Source organism: Mytilus galloprovincialis, chromosome 5 (genome assembly GCF_965363235.1).
Source record: "Mytilus galloprovincialis chromosome 5, xbMytGall1.hap1.1, whole genome shotgun sequence".
In the NCBI taxonomy this organism is placed as follows: Eukaryota; Metazoa; Mollusca; class Bivalvia; order Mytilida; family Mytilidae; genus Mytilus; species Mytilus galloprovincialis.
In genome coordinates, this window is record NC_134842.1 from 80,942,416 (window position 1) to 80,958,414 (window position 15,999).

The 15,999-nt window shown below is 32.2% G+C and overlaps 1 protein-coding gene across 1 annotated transcript; it reads left to right on the plus strand.

Annotated features, from left to right (window-relative positions):
• Positions 1–1,649: 1,649 nt before the first annotated feature.
• On the plus strand, positions 1,650–15,637 carry LOC143074765 (microfibril-associated glycoprotein 4-like). The gene is made up of 7 exons (XM_076250052.1): positions 1,650–1,965; positions 6,628–6,718; positions 10,271–10,453; positions 11,966–12,096; positions 13,732–13,828; positions 14,422–14,592; positions 15,166–15,637. Exons 1-7 carry the CDS (start codon positions 1,741–1,743, stop codon positions 15,363–15,365), a joined length of 1,098 nt encoding a protein of 365 aa, XP_076106167.1. The 5' UTR covers positions 1,650–1,740; the 3' UTR covers positions 15,366–15,637.
• Positions 15,638–15,999: the final 362 nt, after the last annotated feature.

Below are 15,999 nucleotides of genomic sequence, written 5' to 3' on the forward strand. Positions count from 1 at the left end.
ATAATATACAACCGGTTCAATATGTCGTTTGCAACAATACAAGCTTTAAACAAGGGAGATAAATAAAAACTTTATCAATTCAATAAATAAATTTAATTTATATAAGGTTAGTAGGGAGGCGGGGCTTATTTCAATACACTGTTAGTAGTGGAGACTTTGGCACTAATTGATTATTAAAATATTATTTAAATGAATTGAAAGTTCGGTATAATATTTTAATATCAAGGTTGTTGATTTTAAATTGTTGTTGCTGACATTATTTTTTGTGTGAAGACAAATGGAATTAGGTTCTTAAAATTGAACACTTGAACACTTTAATAAAAAAAAATAAGAAAATGTGTTATGATTAAAAATGAGACAACTCTAATATTGATTCATCAAATAAAGATAGATGGTAAGATACCTTCGTTTCATAGTGTGCTAGTGACCTAATACGATATATACGGGGTCAGTAAATTCTATATTGGGTTCAGGCTTCGCTTTGACCCTGTATATGTCGTTTTAGTTCACTAAAACATTATGTAACTAATAGTATTGGACTGGAAGGACCAGCTGTATTAATATCAACAGGATTACGTGATTACATTACATTATTATCAACCAATTGTTTACAAAGCAGAAATATTTACGATCGGGTAATTAAAGCAGTTTATTTTCATGATGAATCAAGGCAAATGATTGGAATACATATGCCTTATATGCGTTTGACAGCACTAAACGTCTCTTTCAAAATCATGAATTTCACATGAATGTCCCTTTGGAATCGTTCGCCATTCTTATTCTATCTTGAAATCCTAAAGTAATCCTGTCAGGTGATTTTTATTTGATAACGTGGAGTCCGAGGAAATAATGTCCAAGATCCCTTTGTTTACCTTCTATATCCAATACCTAAACATTTTACCCCTTAGAAACCACATCTAAAAAAAAAGCATGTAAACTCTCAATTTTGTTGCTATACAGAAAACACTTAGTTTTTTCAAAATATATTTTGAATAGTAAAGTTATCATTTTCACATGTTTCTACTTAACACATTGGATTTTTTAATTGGACACTATTCATAATATATGTTTTTGTTTAGGAAGCATTAAAATGTGAAATTTATATTTGAAGCAGTTCAAAGAAACATTGATTAAAATTTCAATAAATATAAAAATTATGAAGTTAAAACGTATGCACTGTTCATTTTTAACTAATAAGTTTGTAAGTTCGTAGGTACAATAATGATTGGCACAAGCTCCGTTTCCTATTTAAAGAATGGTATGACAGCAACAAAAGAAACATTTTGAACAAATTGGTCTATTCATATTTATAAAAACCTTTGTTGATGAAATGACATGACTTTTGATTGTAATATTTGCCCCCAACGGTTTAGAATATATGATATTTATCCATTCAATTATGAAACACTAGAAATTTATCCTTGCGGTTCTATTATGGTTTAGTTATAATTTCTATAGGTGTAAAAATGGAATTTGAATTAGTTACGGAATATAAATTGTTAATCATTGTAGCCAGTCATTATACTAGCGTTACAAATTGCATAATAATTTTCACTATTTTGTTGACGCAAAAACTCTCAACCATTATAACTAATTCTTTCCAAGAAGAATGTCAATATGAATTTTTCTTTAACATTTTACCCTGTTATTTTGCTGGTTTTGACTTTCGTGTGGGCGTTCTTAGAAGACGTTTGTGACCAAAACGATTATGAGTGTCAGCACCCAAACGACATTACTGTGATGGGACACTTAGAGAATAGAAAATGTCACCAAAGTAACATCTTACGTAGAATACGACAAACCACCTTGCTTACATGTGTTAAAGAATGTTTCATTACATCACAATGCACAGCCATTAACTATAGAAAGAACTGGAGTCTTTGTGACGTAGTTGGAGAAATAACTGATAGCGCATTAGTAGAAGAAGATGGTTGCAGTTTTAGTAAGATATCAACTTGGCCAAATGTAAGCTTGTATATTGTGTCATATTTATCGCATTTATTTTTAACTTTTAAACATACGAAGAATTGTTCTTTCTTTGTACATGATCTACTTTCAATGTGTTCATCGATATTAATTTTAGCAAATGTGTACAATTGTAATTGATTGTATAACCATACCTACTCTATTTTTTAAAATTTATGTTTAAAGGCAAATGAATTGAAAACGTTTTCAACTTTTGGACTATTTTTAAATCTCGGACTATTTCTGAAATTAATTCTTACATACTATTGATTTTTTAACCCTGTATGCTTACATTGCCAATGTGAAATTTTAAAATTGTTTGTATGAACATTGAACTACAAAAATATGTGACGTATAAAATTTCCTGACGTCAGACACGAGAAGCGATGACTGTGTTTGTAGATAGATGTTTTTGTGTTCTGTTAAATTGTTCCTTTTAAAATTGTTACACGATGATGACTGCTGTACTCATATTTGAACTATTATATTTATGATGTCTGTTTAGTTCACGCATCAGTGTAAATATAACGGAATATGATGAGATTGTCAACAAAATAAGAGGTTTAGCGCTATAAAACCAGGTTTAATCCACCATTTTCTACGTTCGTTTTTGATGTGTTTTGTCAGTTGATTTTGCCATATGATTAGGGACTTTAAGAGTTGATTTTCCTCTGAGCTCAATATTTTTGTGATTTTACTTTTCACCGATTTATTTGTTTATCCATTTATTCATTTAATAGATGCATATTCAAAGTTAGAAAAAAAACATACAATTAACGATTGTTTTTATAATTACAGTCATACGTACATTAAAAAGGGGCAAAACATTAAAAAATCACGGTCAAACTCATAGATCCACAATAAACTGACAACGCCATGACAAAAAATAGTACACAAGACACCAAATCGAAAACTAAGACTAAGCATTACGAACTGCTAATAAAACTGGGGTTGATTTCGGGTGCTTCGGAAATGTAAGTAGATCCGTCTCCACATGTTGCACCGTCGTGTTGTTCATGTTATTACAAACCTGGTAAATATTCTTAATTCGGTTATGGGATTGTAGTTTCGACATAAGGAACATATATGATATCATCTGTTAAACGGTTATTCCATACCTGTCAATTTTTCAAGATGCCCATGGGGTTTTTACGTACAAAATGGGTATCACAGTCTTAAAAACCCTTCAAGGAAAGCCTTCAAATGCAACCTAATGTTTTATGTGGCTTCTTCATACTTTTTAAAGCCTATAGATATTGTAAAACAATCTCTTTTATTTTAAATTGAGGACAAAATTGCTCTTTCAAAATTTCCATTTGGGAACTTCATGGGGGAAATCCCCCGCAAATTATGACAGTTAGTAGGTATTTCATAATTTTAAACCAACTCTTGATGGCGAAAATTTACGAAAGGGTGCTTTCAACTTCACCATTCGAACTCTTGGTTTAAAAGCGTCCTTATGAGCAGCAACCCTCTATCAAGGAAATCATGATAAGAAATACAAGCCCGGGAATGTTGTATGTATTGGGAGATATTTACTCCGTATGCAGTCGCTGTTGGATTGTTGCTAGATAGAAATGTAAAGTTCACAAATGGGAAGCTGCAATCATCTCTGTTTTGTTTTCAACCGAACCTCATTGTCAATTTTTAGATGTAACTCAAGATATGAGACAGACTTAACTATATCTGGTGCTTAATTAACTATTGACTTAATTAAATCAATGCTAAACTTTGTATTTACTTATTTAAAAGATAACAGATTAAAAATATTTAAATGGAAATTGCTGCATCATATCCTTCCTTGTAAACAACTGCTTTTTCAATGGAAGATAAAAGAAGACAGTAAATGTGACTTATGTAATGTAACAGAAGATTATAAACATTTTTTTCTAGAATGTCATTACTTTAAAACTTTTTGGGAAAAGATCAAAATACTATTAAATAAAGTTAAAATAGGTCATCATATCCTAAACTACAGAAATCTCATTATAGGATATAAAATCAGTGATATTAATTATTATGATATAAATCTGTTGGTGACACTCATCACATTTTCTATCCACAAGTGCACCCACAGTTCAAATTATAAAACTACAAATTTTGATGTGTATGCCCTGTTCAAAAAAGATTTTTTGAACTACTTAAATATTTCGACACTTTCAGTTGGTAAACATGGTAAAATTTTGAAAGAAGTAAGCTTGTACATATAATTATTATTCTTGCATATATGTTATATGCTATATTTATGCAACAATATATTTGTCTCAATATTATTTAATCTTAAAACCACGTGCTGTGGACTTCGTCATGATCATGATCAGCGACAGTGATAAAAGATTTAATCCCTACTATTCTTGAAGCATCCTTCATGTAATATATCATATATTCATAAATAAATAAACTTATATAATGTACTTCAATTCGCAACCAAGTATGTACACCTACATAATTAATATATATAACAAACTGCTTCGAATGTTAATTTGCCTCCATCGTGTGATCCTTGATCAATAGGTCATGACCAGGTCAACTAGCATATATACAGAGTCAAAGCGGTTCACGAATGTAATTTTTCCGGAAATTAATTTCTGTAGTAATGTGTTTACATAATATTGTTACATGTAAATCTAACCTTCTATTATTATTATTAATTTACTGTACAATCTCCCTGTTTGTTCAGTAAAATTAACACTACAGGGGTGCCCTGTCAAATGCTGTAGACATGGTATTCATTATAACAGCAATAGTGCAATAAATCAGATTTTAGATAAAAAAAAAAAAAAACTATATCTGGTGTTTCCTTTATCTCTAGTTCGATGGGATACAGCAGACAAGTATCACAATTCAAAGGTTAACGTTTATTTAGTTACAAAATCCCTACTTATCCCAATGTGTGAAATATTTGACAAATGATAAATAAGGAAAAGAAGAATATAAAACCGGATAGAAAGATTAATTGTAAAACATAAATATTCCAGTGAAGAGAACAAGTACATAAACTGCTTCATTGAAAAAATAGAACATCCGGGAGTTTGTTTTTCATCAGACGCTACTGAATCAATTAAAATACCACTTCACTTGAATACTTTCTAATGATGTCCATATAGAACTGAAAGGCAAACGATACAAAAGATTTAGGGACCAGCGGAAGGACGCCTCCGGGTGCGGGAGTTTCAGGCTGCATTGAAGACCCACTGGTGGTCTTCGGCTGTTTTCTGCTGTATGGTCGGGTTGTTGTCTCTTTGACACATTCCCCATTTCAATTCTCAATTTTATTAAAACATCTTGATTGATATGTACTGAATTGACAAAAATCGCAAAAAGTTAAGCAATAAAATGCCGTCGATAGAACATAAATGATAACAGTTTCCTCGTTCTGCAGTGGGTTCTATATCATAGTTAATAAGTCAAAATGGGTAAATCATTGAAAGGTGATTTACTTAAAAGCCTGAAACATAAAACAAATATTGGGGACAACGCTCCAATTGCCTTTACAGTGATGAGAATATATTCTAAATAGTAAAATAAGAAATGTAATATTAATGAAGTTTTGAAACGAAACAGGTGTTTCGGTGCTAGACTTGAGATGTCCAATTAGATCCAATAAATTATAAATAAAAGCAAATAATGATATGACCTTGAAGGGAGCATTATTGGTGAGAAGTGATTTAGTCTAGTATACATGTACCACTAAAATGTATCAGTATAGTAACATAAATAAGCTTCAACGGAAATGGCGTAAATATCCATCCAGTTTTCGCTTCCTTTAGAGATTTCCCTGAAAAAAATATAAAAAAGCATTTCATTTCCAACATATGTCAATATCTGATAACCGTGTTTATACCTTGATATATCATGACATCCTTTGATTTGAATATGAACACATCTTCGGTTTTCAATTGGTTGAATTTGAGTATCCAACATTTATACTATTTATGTTGTTATTTAAATTGCTTTAACATTGCCTGATTTATATTGACGGGTTGCAAACAAAGGCTGAAGAAACCTTAAATCCAGATTGTTTCTACTCAATATGATTGCACTTCCGTAACTTGTCCCCTCCAAACGTTATTAAATCAATCTTAACATTGTGTTTATGGTAATTAGGATGATTCCAATGCCTTTTGACGTGGTTAAGTATTATTTGGTTAGTATAAAAAATCAAAGATTTTATAGATTTTACATACACACTAGCTCAATATTGACTTTATGTTTCTAAACTCGTTCAATGAGCAAAGGCATTCATAATTCATAGTTCTAATAATATGCACTGAAAATTATTTTTAAATGGAATAATTCATGAAAATTTGTACAATTTTTTCACCTGTTAGGAATAGATATTTCAGATGTGCTGATAGAGGTTTGTACATGTATAAAACATTGAAGCCATATTAAATATACCCATATAGGATTTTTACAACTGATTTATCTCCCTCATGCAAAGCTCTGATCTCTTTCATGGAGTTGGCTTTACGTTTTTGACCTTTTGGATTATAACTCTTCATCTTTTATTTAAGCTTTGGATTTCAAATTTTTTGGCCACGAGCATCACTGAAGAGACATGTATTGTCGAAATGCGCATGTGGTGCAGGAACATTGGGACCATTAATGTTATTGTATTACACATCATGATAGTAATTGTATCATATTTGGATATTTCAGTCTTTCGCAGGAGTTTGCACAAATCACAATTGTGCAGCAGGACAGAAATGTGTTAAAGTTGATAATGGATTATATACGTGTATAACTGCTTGTAAGTATTAATGTTGGTGCATTTTGAAATAAAATGTTTAATAAGAACCATTATTCAGCACTGCGTTTACAACTTTTGATTTTTTTTGAAAAACTAAGGATTTTCTTATCCCAGTCATATATTACCTTTGCGGTATTTGTCATAACTTTTTGGAATTTTGGATCCATAATGCTTTGTACTTGTTTGGCATTATAAATATTTTGATATGAGCGTCACCCATGAGTCTTATGTAGACGAAACGCGCGTCTGGCGTACTAAATTATAACCCAGGTATCTTTGATAACTATTTACAGAACTTTAAACATTTCTTTTTTACATATGAATATGTTAATTTTTATCGTTGTCAATATAAATGATATTTGAAGCGACTGTCATACAAGTGAGAGGTTTGGCAAGCTATTTTACCAGGTAAAATCCACCATTTTCTATATAGAAAAATGCTTGTACTGGGTCAGGAATATGACAGTTGTTATCTATCAGTTTGATGTGTTTCAGCTTTTGATTTTTGGCATTTAATTAGAGACTTTTCTATATAAATTTTCCTCGGAGTTCAGTATTTTTGTGGTTTTTACAGCGAATGACCAAGAAGGCATTACGGTGCACTGCTATCGCCTAGATTTCCATTACGTTTTATTCCTTTTGGTGTTTAACCCATCTATAAACATGATGAATACGTAGATACCAAGTGCAAACTAACATTCCTTATCGCTTATTATAAATTCATGTATTCAATGAATACTCATCAAATACTTTATAAAAAAGATAAATTAATAATATTAAAATGTTTTGTTATATGTATATAGATATAACTGAAAAATCATTAATACCTAGGCACACGCATGTGGAAGAATATCTCAAGAACGTTTGCAATCTTAAGGAACAATAACGCTACATGGATTATTAAACATTTTTTGCGGGAAAATACGAATACCTACTCAAATCCATTCTATTAGAAAAATCGAATGATTACTGAAGAGTGACGTGTCAACCATGCACCTGCACTATTATTAATATATTAGAAAAGAATGATATACAAATGAATGAAAATTACATATACATTTAACTGTCATACACAAGTATTAATATAATATATAACAATAAACAAAAGTATACTGATTTGTATCACTACAATATAATAGTCATTACGGTGAGGATGAATTCCCTGTCATTAATTTATTATCTACGCACCAACTTGTCCCAGAAAAAAAGGATATCTGTACATTAACATCAGTTACAGGTATAGAGATTTGACTGTTTTTTCTGAATCAAGTGTTTGTCGGGCCACCTACAAGAACTTGCGGTCATCCGATATTCAATACTTCAGTATTTTGATTTTTTTCTTATAATAACACTTAGTGCAGAACCGTCAGTTATAATGTTAATATTATGTTGTAAATTTTAAGGAGTAAAGGATACTTCAACTTTGTACTTGTTTGGCTTTATAAATATTTAGACATGAGCGTCACCGATGAGTCTTATTTAGACGAAACGCGCGTCTGGTATAATCCTGGTACCTTTGATAACTATATATAGTCAATTTCTGGTTAATGAAATTTTATCTGATCTTCAGACTTCTTTGATTTTTTCAAAAAACATTTTGCCAAATACATTTGTAAATTCCATATCATCCACTTTTCTTTCCGTAGAATACTGCATAAGGTCAAAAGAGCTCATTACTAAAATTTAAGCAGATTCCAAATTTCTGTTTTTTTAAGATTTGAGTCCCAAATGATGCCAATCCTAAATATAAGATAAAAGTCAGAGTGGGCCTGTTTCAGCAATTGACAATTCAAATATCTTAAACAGTTCATAACCTCCCAATATTTTAAACTTATTTTGTTCAGTATCAATTTAAACATCCTTTGTTTATTTCACCTGACTACATCCTCAAAATACTTGACCTTATAAAGTTTGAGCAAAATCGAATTGCAAGTAAGGAACATACTTTCATACTATAAAAAAGATATGTGTTTAACAGAAACCTGATGAATAAGACATGTTGTAGTGTAATACCTTTATCCAATAGGGATGCCATATATCTTATAAGAAGTTTATGACACACAAATTATTCAAGGCATCTTTGACATTTTCAAAGTGTTTCGTTACTTTATAAATAGATACAAGACAACAATTGTTTTTAATTATTAATACAGGTATTTGATAGTCTTCTGAAGACCTAAAGGGTGTTACGGATAGATTTATGATATCGTTCATCAGTTTGAATTTCATATTCAAGGGTCATACACAGACTATATCATGATATTTTTATCAAGTGATGTGTGATGTTACACTATTGTTTAAGGAACGGGTGAAAACTAGTACCTATTTAAACGTTTAAATCGGCTGCATTTGTTTGCACCTGTCCTTAATCAGGAACCTGATGTTCAGTAGGTGTCGTTTGTTGATATGGTTCATAAATGTTCTTTTGTTATATAGATTAGACCGTTGGTTTCCTGTTTGAATGTTTTTTCGCTATAGTCATTTTGCGACCCTTTTTAGCTTGCTGTTTGGTGTGAGCCTCCTCGTCGTGTTGAAGACCGTACTTTGACCTATAACTGTTTACTTTAACAAATTGTGCCGCTCAGATCAAAATAGATAGAAAGGCAAACAAGTATGAAGTTAAAGTTTTATGTTTGAATGATTAAGGACTAGACCGTTTAGTTTAAGAATATAACAAAACGGTTTTGTAAATAAAACCATACGCAGTTTCAGACTGTCAACATATGAAGTTTCTAATTTGACCCCAGTTGTATACTAGTTTTATATGTTTCTATAAATAATGTTTTAAAGAGGGAAGAAAGATACCAGAGGGACAGTCAAACTTAAAAATCGAAAATAAACTGACAACGCAATGGCCAAATATGAAAAAAAACACAAAAAAAACAGACAAACAATAGGACACACGACACAACATAGAAAACTAAAGAATAAGCAACACGAACCCAAAGGTAAGAAATAAATGACATTACTCAGGTACTTTCGTCTAAAAACTATGAAAACTATAAAGCAAGGATTTTCCCCTAGAAGTGGACATTTAAAATTAAAAAAATTAAAAAAAAAGATATTATTAAGAACTGCCGGCCAGGAGAAGCCTGGTTGACCGTGTCTTTTTATCCTCATTTAAATCTGTCATAAACATAATAATTCAACTGTCCACATATCAGCCGTTAAAGAAAAAGTTAAGACATATTTATTTATAGTGGATCGGGAAACAAGTTATTGCAACTTATATTAATCCCTTTCCACTGTACGGGTGCGAGAGCTGCCTTGTATTGGCATTAGCCTGCGTTTTGTCGAATCTACAAGGGTATATTTTGCGTGCAAGAGATATGCATCTCCTTTAAGACGGGTCAGTCATGAGTTGACTTCATCCGACGGACTATCATTGTTTCTCAAGGCGATATTTGCGAATGGTGTCAAGAGGGTCCCGAAATTCTGTCCCTGAAATTTTCGAGCCAGGAACTTTTGTGTTATAAGTACAATGAACTAACCACTACACCTAGGCTCTCCAATTATTTCAATAAATATCATACAATTTTCTACCTTTTACAGACTGCGATGAAGAGTTGCCAGATATATATGATGCTGTGAGCATCGAAACATTCGGGTTGTATAGAAATCTTGGCGCTGGAAATAAATTCAAATGTAATGACGGGTTTGTGTTGGTAGGACGTCCATTTGTTATATGTACGGACTACGGGAAATGGAAAATGTTGTTTTACTGTATAAAACAAGGTAAGTATTCACATATAAAGTTAATCTTTATATTTTTTTCTAATGTAATGCACACTCATAGATAAATGTGGTTGGTGACAAACATAGAATAATCCATAATAACACATTTATATATCACAGACTTCTAAAATAAGACGATAACACATATTCGTGACTTGGTACAGGCATGTTCTTATATAGAAAAGTGTTGGCTTGAAACTGGTTTTATAGCTAGCTAAATTTCTCACTTGTATGACAATCACGTAAAATTCGATTAAATTGACAACGCTATATAAATAAAACAAACAGACCTAATAGGTATAAATGTCCAAAATAAATAGTCCATAAAAACCCATATGATTCATAACATTTTTTACGGCCCTATGTTTCAAATATTTGAATTATATAAGGCATTACTCATGAATTCCCTTTTCAACGAACGATTTCGCTGGTGTATATAATGAAAATTTAAGGCGTGCTTGACCACGGCATCGTTCAAACACATAAATTAGATTGATATACTATTTCCTTATCACCCACCCTAAATATTTTTTTATATTACTTCATCCTTTTCTTATCGACTTGACAGGTGGAATTTGAATTTTGATCGATTGTAGATATGTTAGATATTTTATATTAAATACGATCTTGCAGCGACAGCGCAACCCTATACTGTTTTTTTCTATAACAGATAGGAGTAAAAACGAAAGCGAAATTGTACATGTACCGAATTATATGCACATTTACAGCAATACGTTCATTCACTAAGGACAGGTGCAAACAAACAACGTAGTTTTTGTTAATTATAGTCTTGGCAGTTAACGCCCATAATATCATTGGCTAAATGAATTCTTAATGTGCTTTCCCAGAAAATAACAGTAATAGAGTCTAGAAACATACATAGAGAGAAAATAAAACAAATATCAATATCAATAGCTCAAAATATAAGTCGACGGAAACACAAAGAGCGGTCCTCAAAATACTGCACAAAATCGTAACAAAATTTGCACGTTAAGCAAATAACAATCACTGATAGACCCCAAAGGTATCAACATCCCAAAACCAGAACTTCGTGCTACTTGATGTTATTGAAATCTGGCGTTACAAAATTTTTGAAATTATCTAAATTGAAGGAATGAATCTCTCTCATGCAAGGCTCATATTCCTTGCCAGGCTTTACTCATTGATAAACGTTTTTGTCGGTTTTGGTTTACAACTCGTCCTCCTTTTAATAAGCTTTGGATTTTCAAATATTTTGGCTTCGAGCACCACTGAAGGGACATTGATTGTCGAAATGCGCATATAGTACAGAAAAATTGATACCGTTTGTTCTTGTTTGGCTTGATAACTATTTTGATATGAGCGTCACTGATGAGTCTTATGTACACGAAAAGCGCGTTTGGCGTACTAAATTATAATCCTGGTACTTTTGATACTTTGATAACTATTATGTTATATCAATCGGGAGTCTTTGGTTCTTTAGTTTTTAACGAATTATATGTATCTTAACCAATTGTTTTCGTCTTTTAAAAGCTCTGTTTCCACCACGTGATTGTGATGATATACCGCACCACTATGGTTCTGGGGTTTACAGTATCTATCCAACAACGTCTGCAAAGTTCGATGTCTATTGTGAAATGGACACAAATGACGGTGATTGGACAGTATGTATATCATTAATGCATTTTGGGTAATATTTTCAAAAGCGTACTTCAAAACGTTTTGATCGGTTTAAAACGTTCTAAAAATGGAAATTCAACCAATGGTGTAACGTTACTTTCATATTGGTGTACGAACAATGAGATTATCCATAGTCCTTTAGATTCTGAAAAGGCGAATTGGGTTTCTGAAAGGCGAATTGTTTACCTAACACATCTTTCTGTCCGTATTCGGACTAGACAAATTTGTCTTGAACTATTTTAAATCATGGCAATTTTTATTTTCATTTGACATATAATGTAAAGGGGTCAATGCTTTACCTAGTACATATGTGAAGTTACCAATGCTTTCCTAGTACATAATCTAAAGGGGTCAAATGCTTTACCTAGTACATATGTGAAGTTACCAATGCTTTCCTAGTACATAATGTAATGGGGTCAAATGCTTTACCTAGTACATATGTGAAGTTACCAATGCTTTTCTAGTACATAATCTAAAGGGGTCAATGCTTTACCTAGTACATATGTGAAGTTACCAATGCTTTCCTAGTACATAATGCAAAGGGGTCAATGCTTTACCTAGTACATATGTGAAGTTACCAATGCTTTCCTAGTACATAATGTAATGGGGTCAAATGCTTTACCTAGTACATATGTGAAGTTACCAATGCTTTCCTAGTACATAATGTAAAGGGGCCAAATGCTTTACCTAGTACATATGTGAAGTTATCAATGCTTTCTTAGTACATAATGTAAAGGGGTCAAATGCTTTACCTAGTACATATGTGAAGTTACCAATGCTTTCCTAGTACATAATGTAAAGGAGCCAAATGCTTTACCTAGTACATATGTGAAGTTACCAATGCTTTCCTAGTACATAATGTAAAGGGGCCAAATGCTTTACCTAGTACATATGTGAAGTTACCAATGCTTTCCTAGTACATAATGTAAAGGGGCCAAATGCTTTACCTAGTACATATGTGAAGTTGCCAATGCTTTCCTAGTACATAATGTAAAGGGGCCAAATGCTTTACCTAGTACATATGTGAAGTTACCAATCCTTTCCTAGTACATAATGTAAAGGGGCCAAATGCTTTACCTAGTACATATGTGAAGTTACCAATCCTTTCCTAGTACATAATGTAAAGGGATCAATGCTTTACCTAGTACATATGTGAAGTTACCAATCCTTTCCTAGTACATAATGTAAAGGGGCCAAATGCTTTACCTAGTACATATGTGAAGTTACCAATCCTTTCCTAGTACATAATGTAAAGGGGCCAAATGCTTTACGTAGTACATATGTGAAGTTACCAATTCTTTCCTAGTACATAATGTAAAGGGGCCAAATGCTTTACCTAGTACATATATGAAGTTACCAATGCTTTCCTAGTACATAATGTAAAGGGGCAAAATGCTTTACCTAGTAAATATGTGAAGTTACCAATGCTTTCCTAGTACATAATGATTTAGTCTTAGGCATGAAATAGTTTACACATTACACGTGAGTCTAAGTAGATTACAAAATCTTTCAAATATCCATTGCCTGTTTTCATTCAACTACAGATAAAAGAAAAGAAGCTTTCATTCGCTTACATTGTTTTGCCTTTTTTAATCGAGACAACATATCAAATTGAACAGGTAATCCAAAGAAGGTTAGACGGCAGTACTGACTTTTACAGAGGATGGGCCGCTTATCAGGACGGTTTTGGGAATCTTACTCATGAGTTTTGGCTAGGTATGTGTTTTGTTTTATATTTTGAATAACCTCCAATACAATTAAACGATGCCTTTATATTTTGTTTTATTTTTTATATCATACAAAATTATATGTTTTATAGTTACACCAACCCTCGCACCGAACATTTGAATTAAACTCGTTGTTCATAACCATGAATTTAGAGAATGGTGTACATGTATTGTCCAAACTATTCAACATATATGTCAAACAACAATACCTTATTCTCAGTTCGTTTTCGGCTAATGAGTTTTGAGTGTTCCTTATGTTTCTTTCGTCTTTCATTGAAGTATACATGGCTTTTTTCTATATCGACCCGGATATCATCCCTAGATAAGCCCATATCAGCCCGTCAAGTACAATATAACAACAAATACACTCGACAATAAAATAACACAAATACAACGTAACGATATTAAACATAAACAAAAGTAATCCCTCTATAAATATCAAGCGGTGACCTCAGATGTTTGTTCCCGTTCCACTGTATAAGTAAATTTACGAGCATAATGCGCTTTCGAGACAAAGAGAAACATAAAAAATAAAAAATGGTACGACACATATTTATAAGTTTATATTATATAATCTTATAGGAAATGGAAAAATTCACAAAATAGTCTCCACTGGTGATTATCAACTACGGGTAGATTTGGAGGATTTGGAAGGAAATCATGCATGGGCTAAATACACTAGATTCTTCATCGGAGGTGTAACAACAAACTATCAATTGACAATAAGCGGCTACGTAGCGAGCAGTACCGCTGGTGAGTTTTATCTGTTGTTTTATCCCAGTATAATATATTATACACTTATGTATGTAGTGTAAACTGCATCATATATGGTAACTTCATCATCATATTATGCTCTCAAATCACAGTTTGTAAAAGTAAACCATTATAGGTCAAAGTACGGTCTCCAACACGGAGTCTTGGTTCGCACCAAACATCAAGCTTTATAGGGCACTACATGACATTTCTAAAACCATTCAAACAGGAAACACAACAGCCTAATCTATATAAAAAACAAAAAACGATAAACACATGTAGCCACATCAACACACGAACACTACTGAACATTGTCTATTTCATTACTTGATGTAAAAATTTCAATATTTAAATGATTCCAGAAGCTGTAAAATATCGATAAGTTCAATAACATCAAATACTTAAAGAAGTGCTTGTTGAATAAGGAATGGTGTACAATGATTTCAGGATCGAAATCCAATCCAGGCTTAAAGATAGAGAACTATGGGAGCACACACAAATTGTGCAATTTCTGTGTCAGATTGATACAGAAAATGATTAATAACATACTTTTTATTTGTAATGTTTATTTAGGAGACAGTCTTACATACCATACCGGAAATATGTTTTCTACGCATGACAGAGATAATGACATAGCTGCTAATTATAATTGTGCAGGCACTTATAAAGGAGCATGGTGGTACAAGCTATGTCACTATTCCAATCTAAACGGGCCGTACTTGCCACCTGGGCAAATTAGCTCTTATGCTAATGGAATCATATGGGAAACGTGAAAAGGATATTACTATACTCTTAAATCAACAAAACTAATGATAAAGAAAGTGTGAATAAGCAGCATGATACCTCACAATCATTAGAAACATTGGCTTTTGTTGTAATGTTCTGACTTGATACAATCGAAAACAAAATTATTAGAAAGAATAGTTACACAAATACACACACACACAACCACACACGCATACATAGAAAACAGGGTTTTGCATGCTCAAAGTTTCTCAGCTCTTCCTTCCTTCATTCTGTTTTAACTAACGCTTACAATTGATGCCACGCGGTGTATTTTTAAACATGTTTAACGTTTAAGATTATTTGTAAAAACATTAACAAAAAAAATAGTAGCATGAAGTACATGCGTGCGAGTAAAAACTGAGTTCTTTTCGGTATACACAATAACGAGAGTAGGAAATAAGGGTACACTGAAGTAACATTATATAACTACCTACTGTTAACTCTTTATTTGTTGATTATAGTTGTACGTGATTTGAAGAAAATGATTGTTAGCAATAAAGAAACGAATTATTAGTGTAAATAAACTCATCATAGATACCAGGATTAAAAGTTTATATTTACGCCAGACGCGCGTTTCGTCTATAAGGCCAAGTTCGGATGGAACTCGAGTACTGTCTCTAG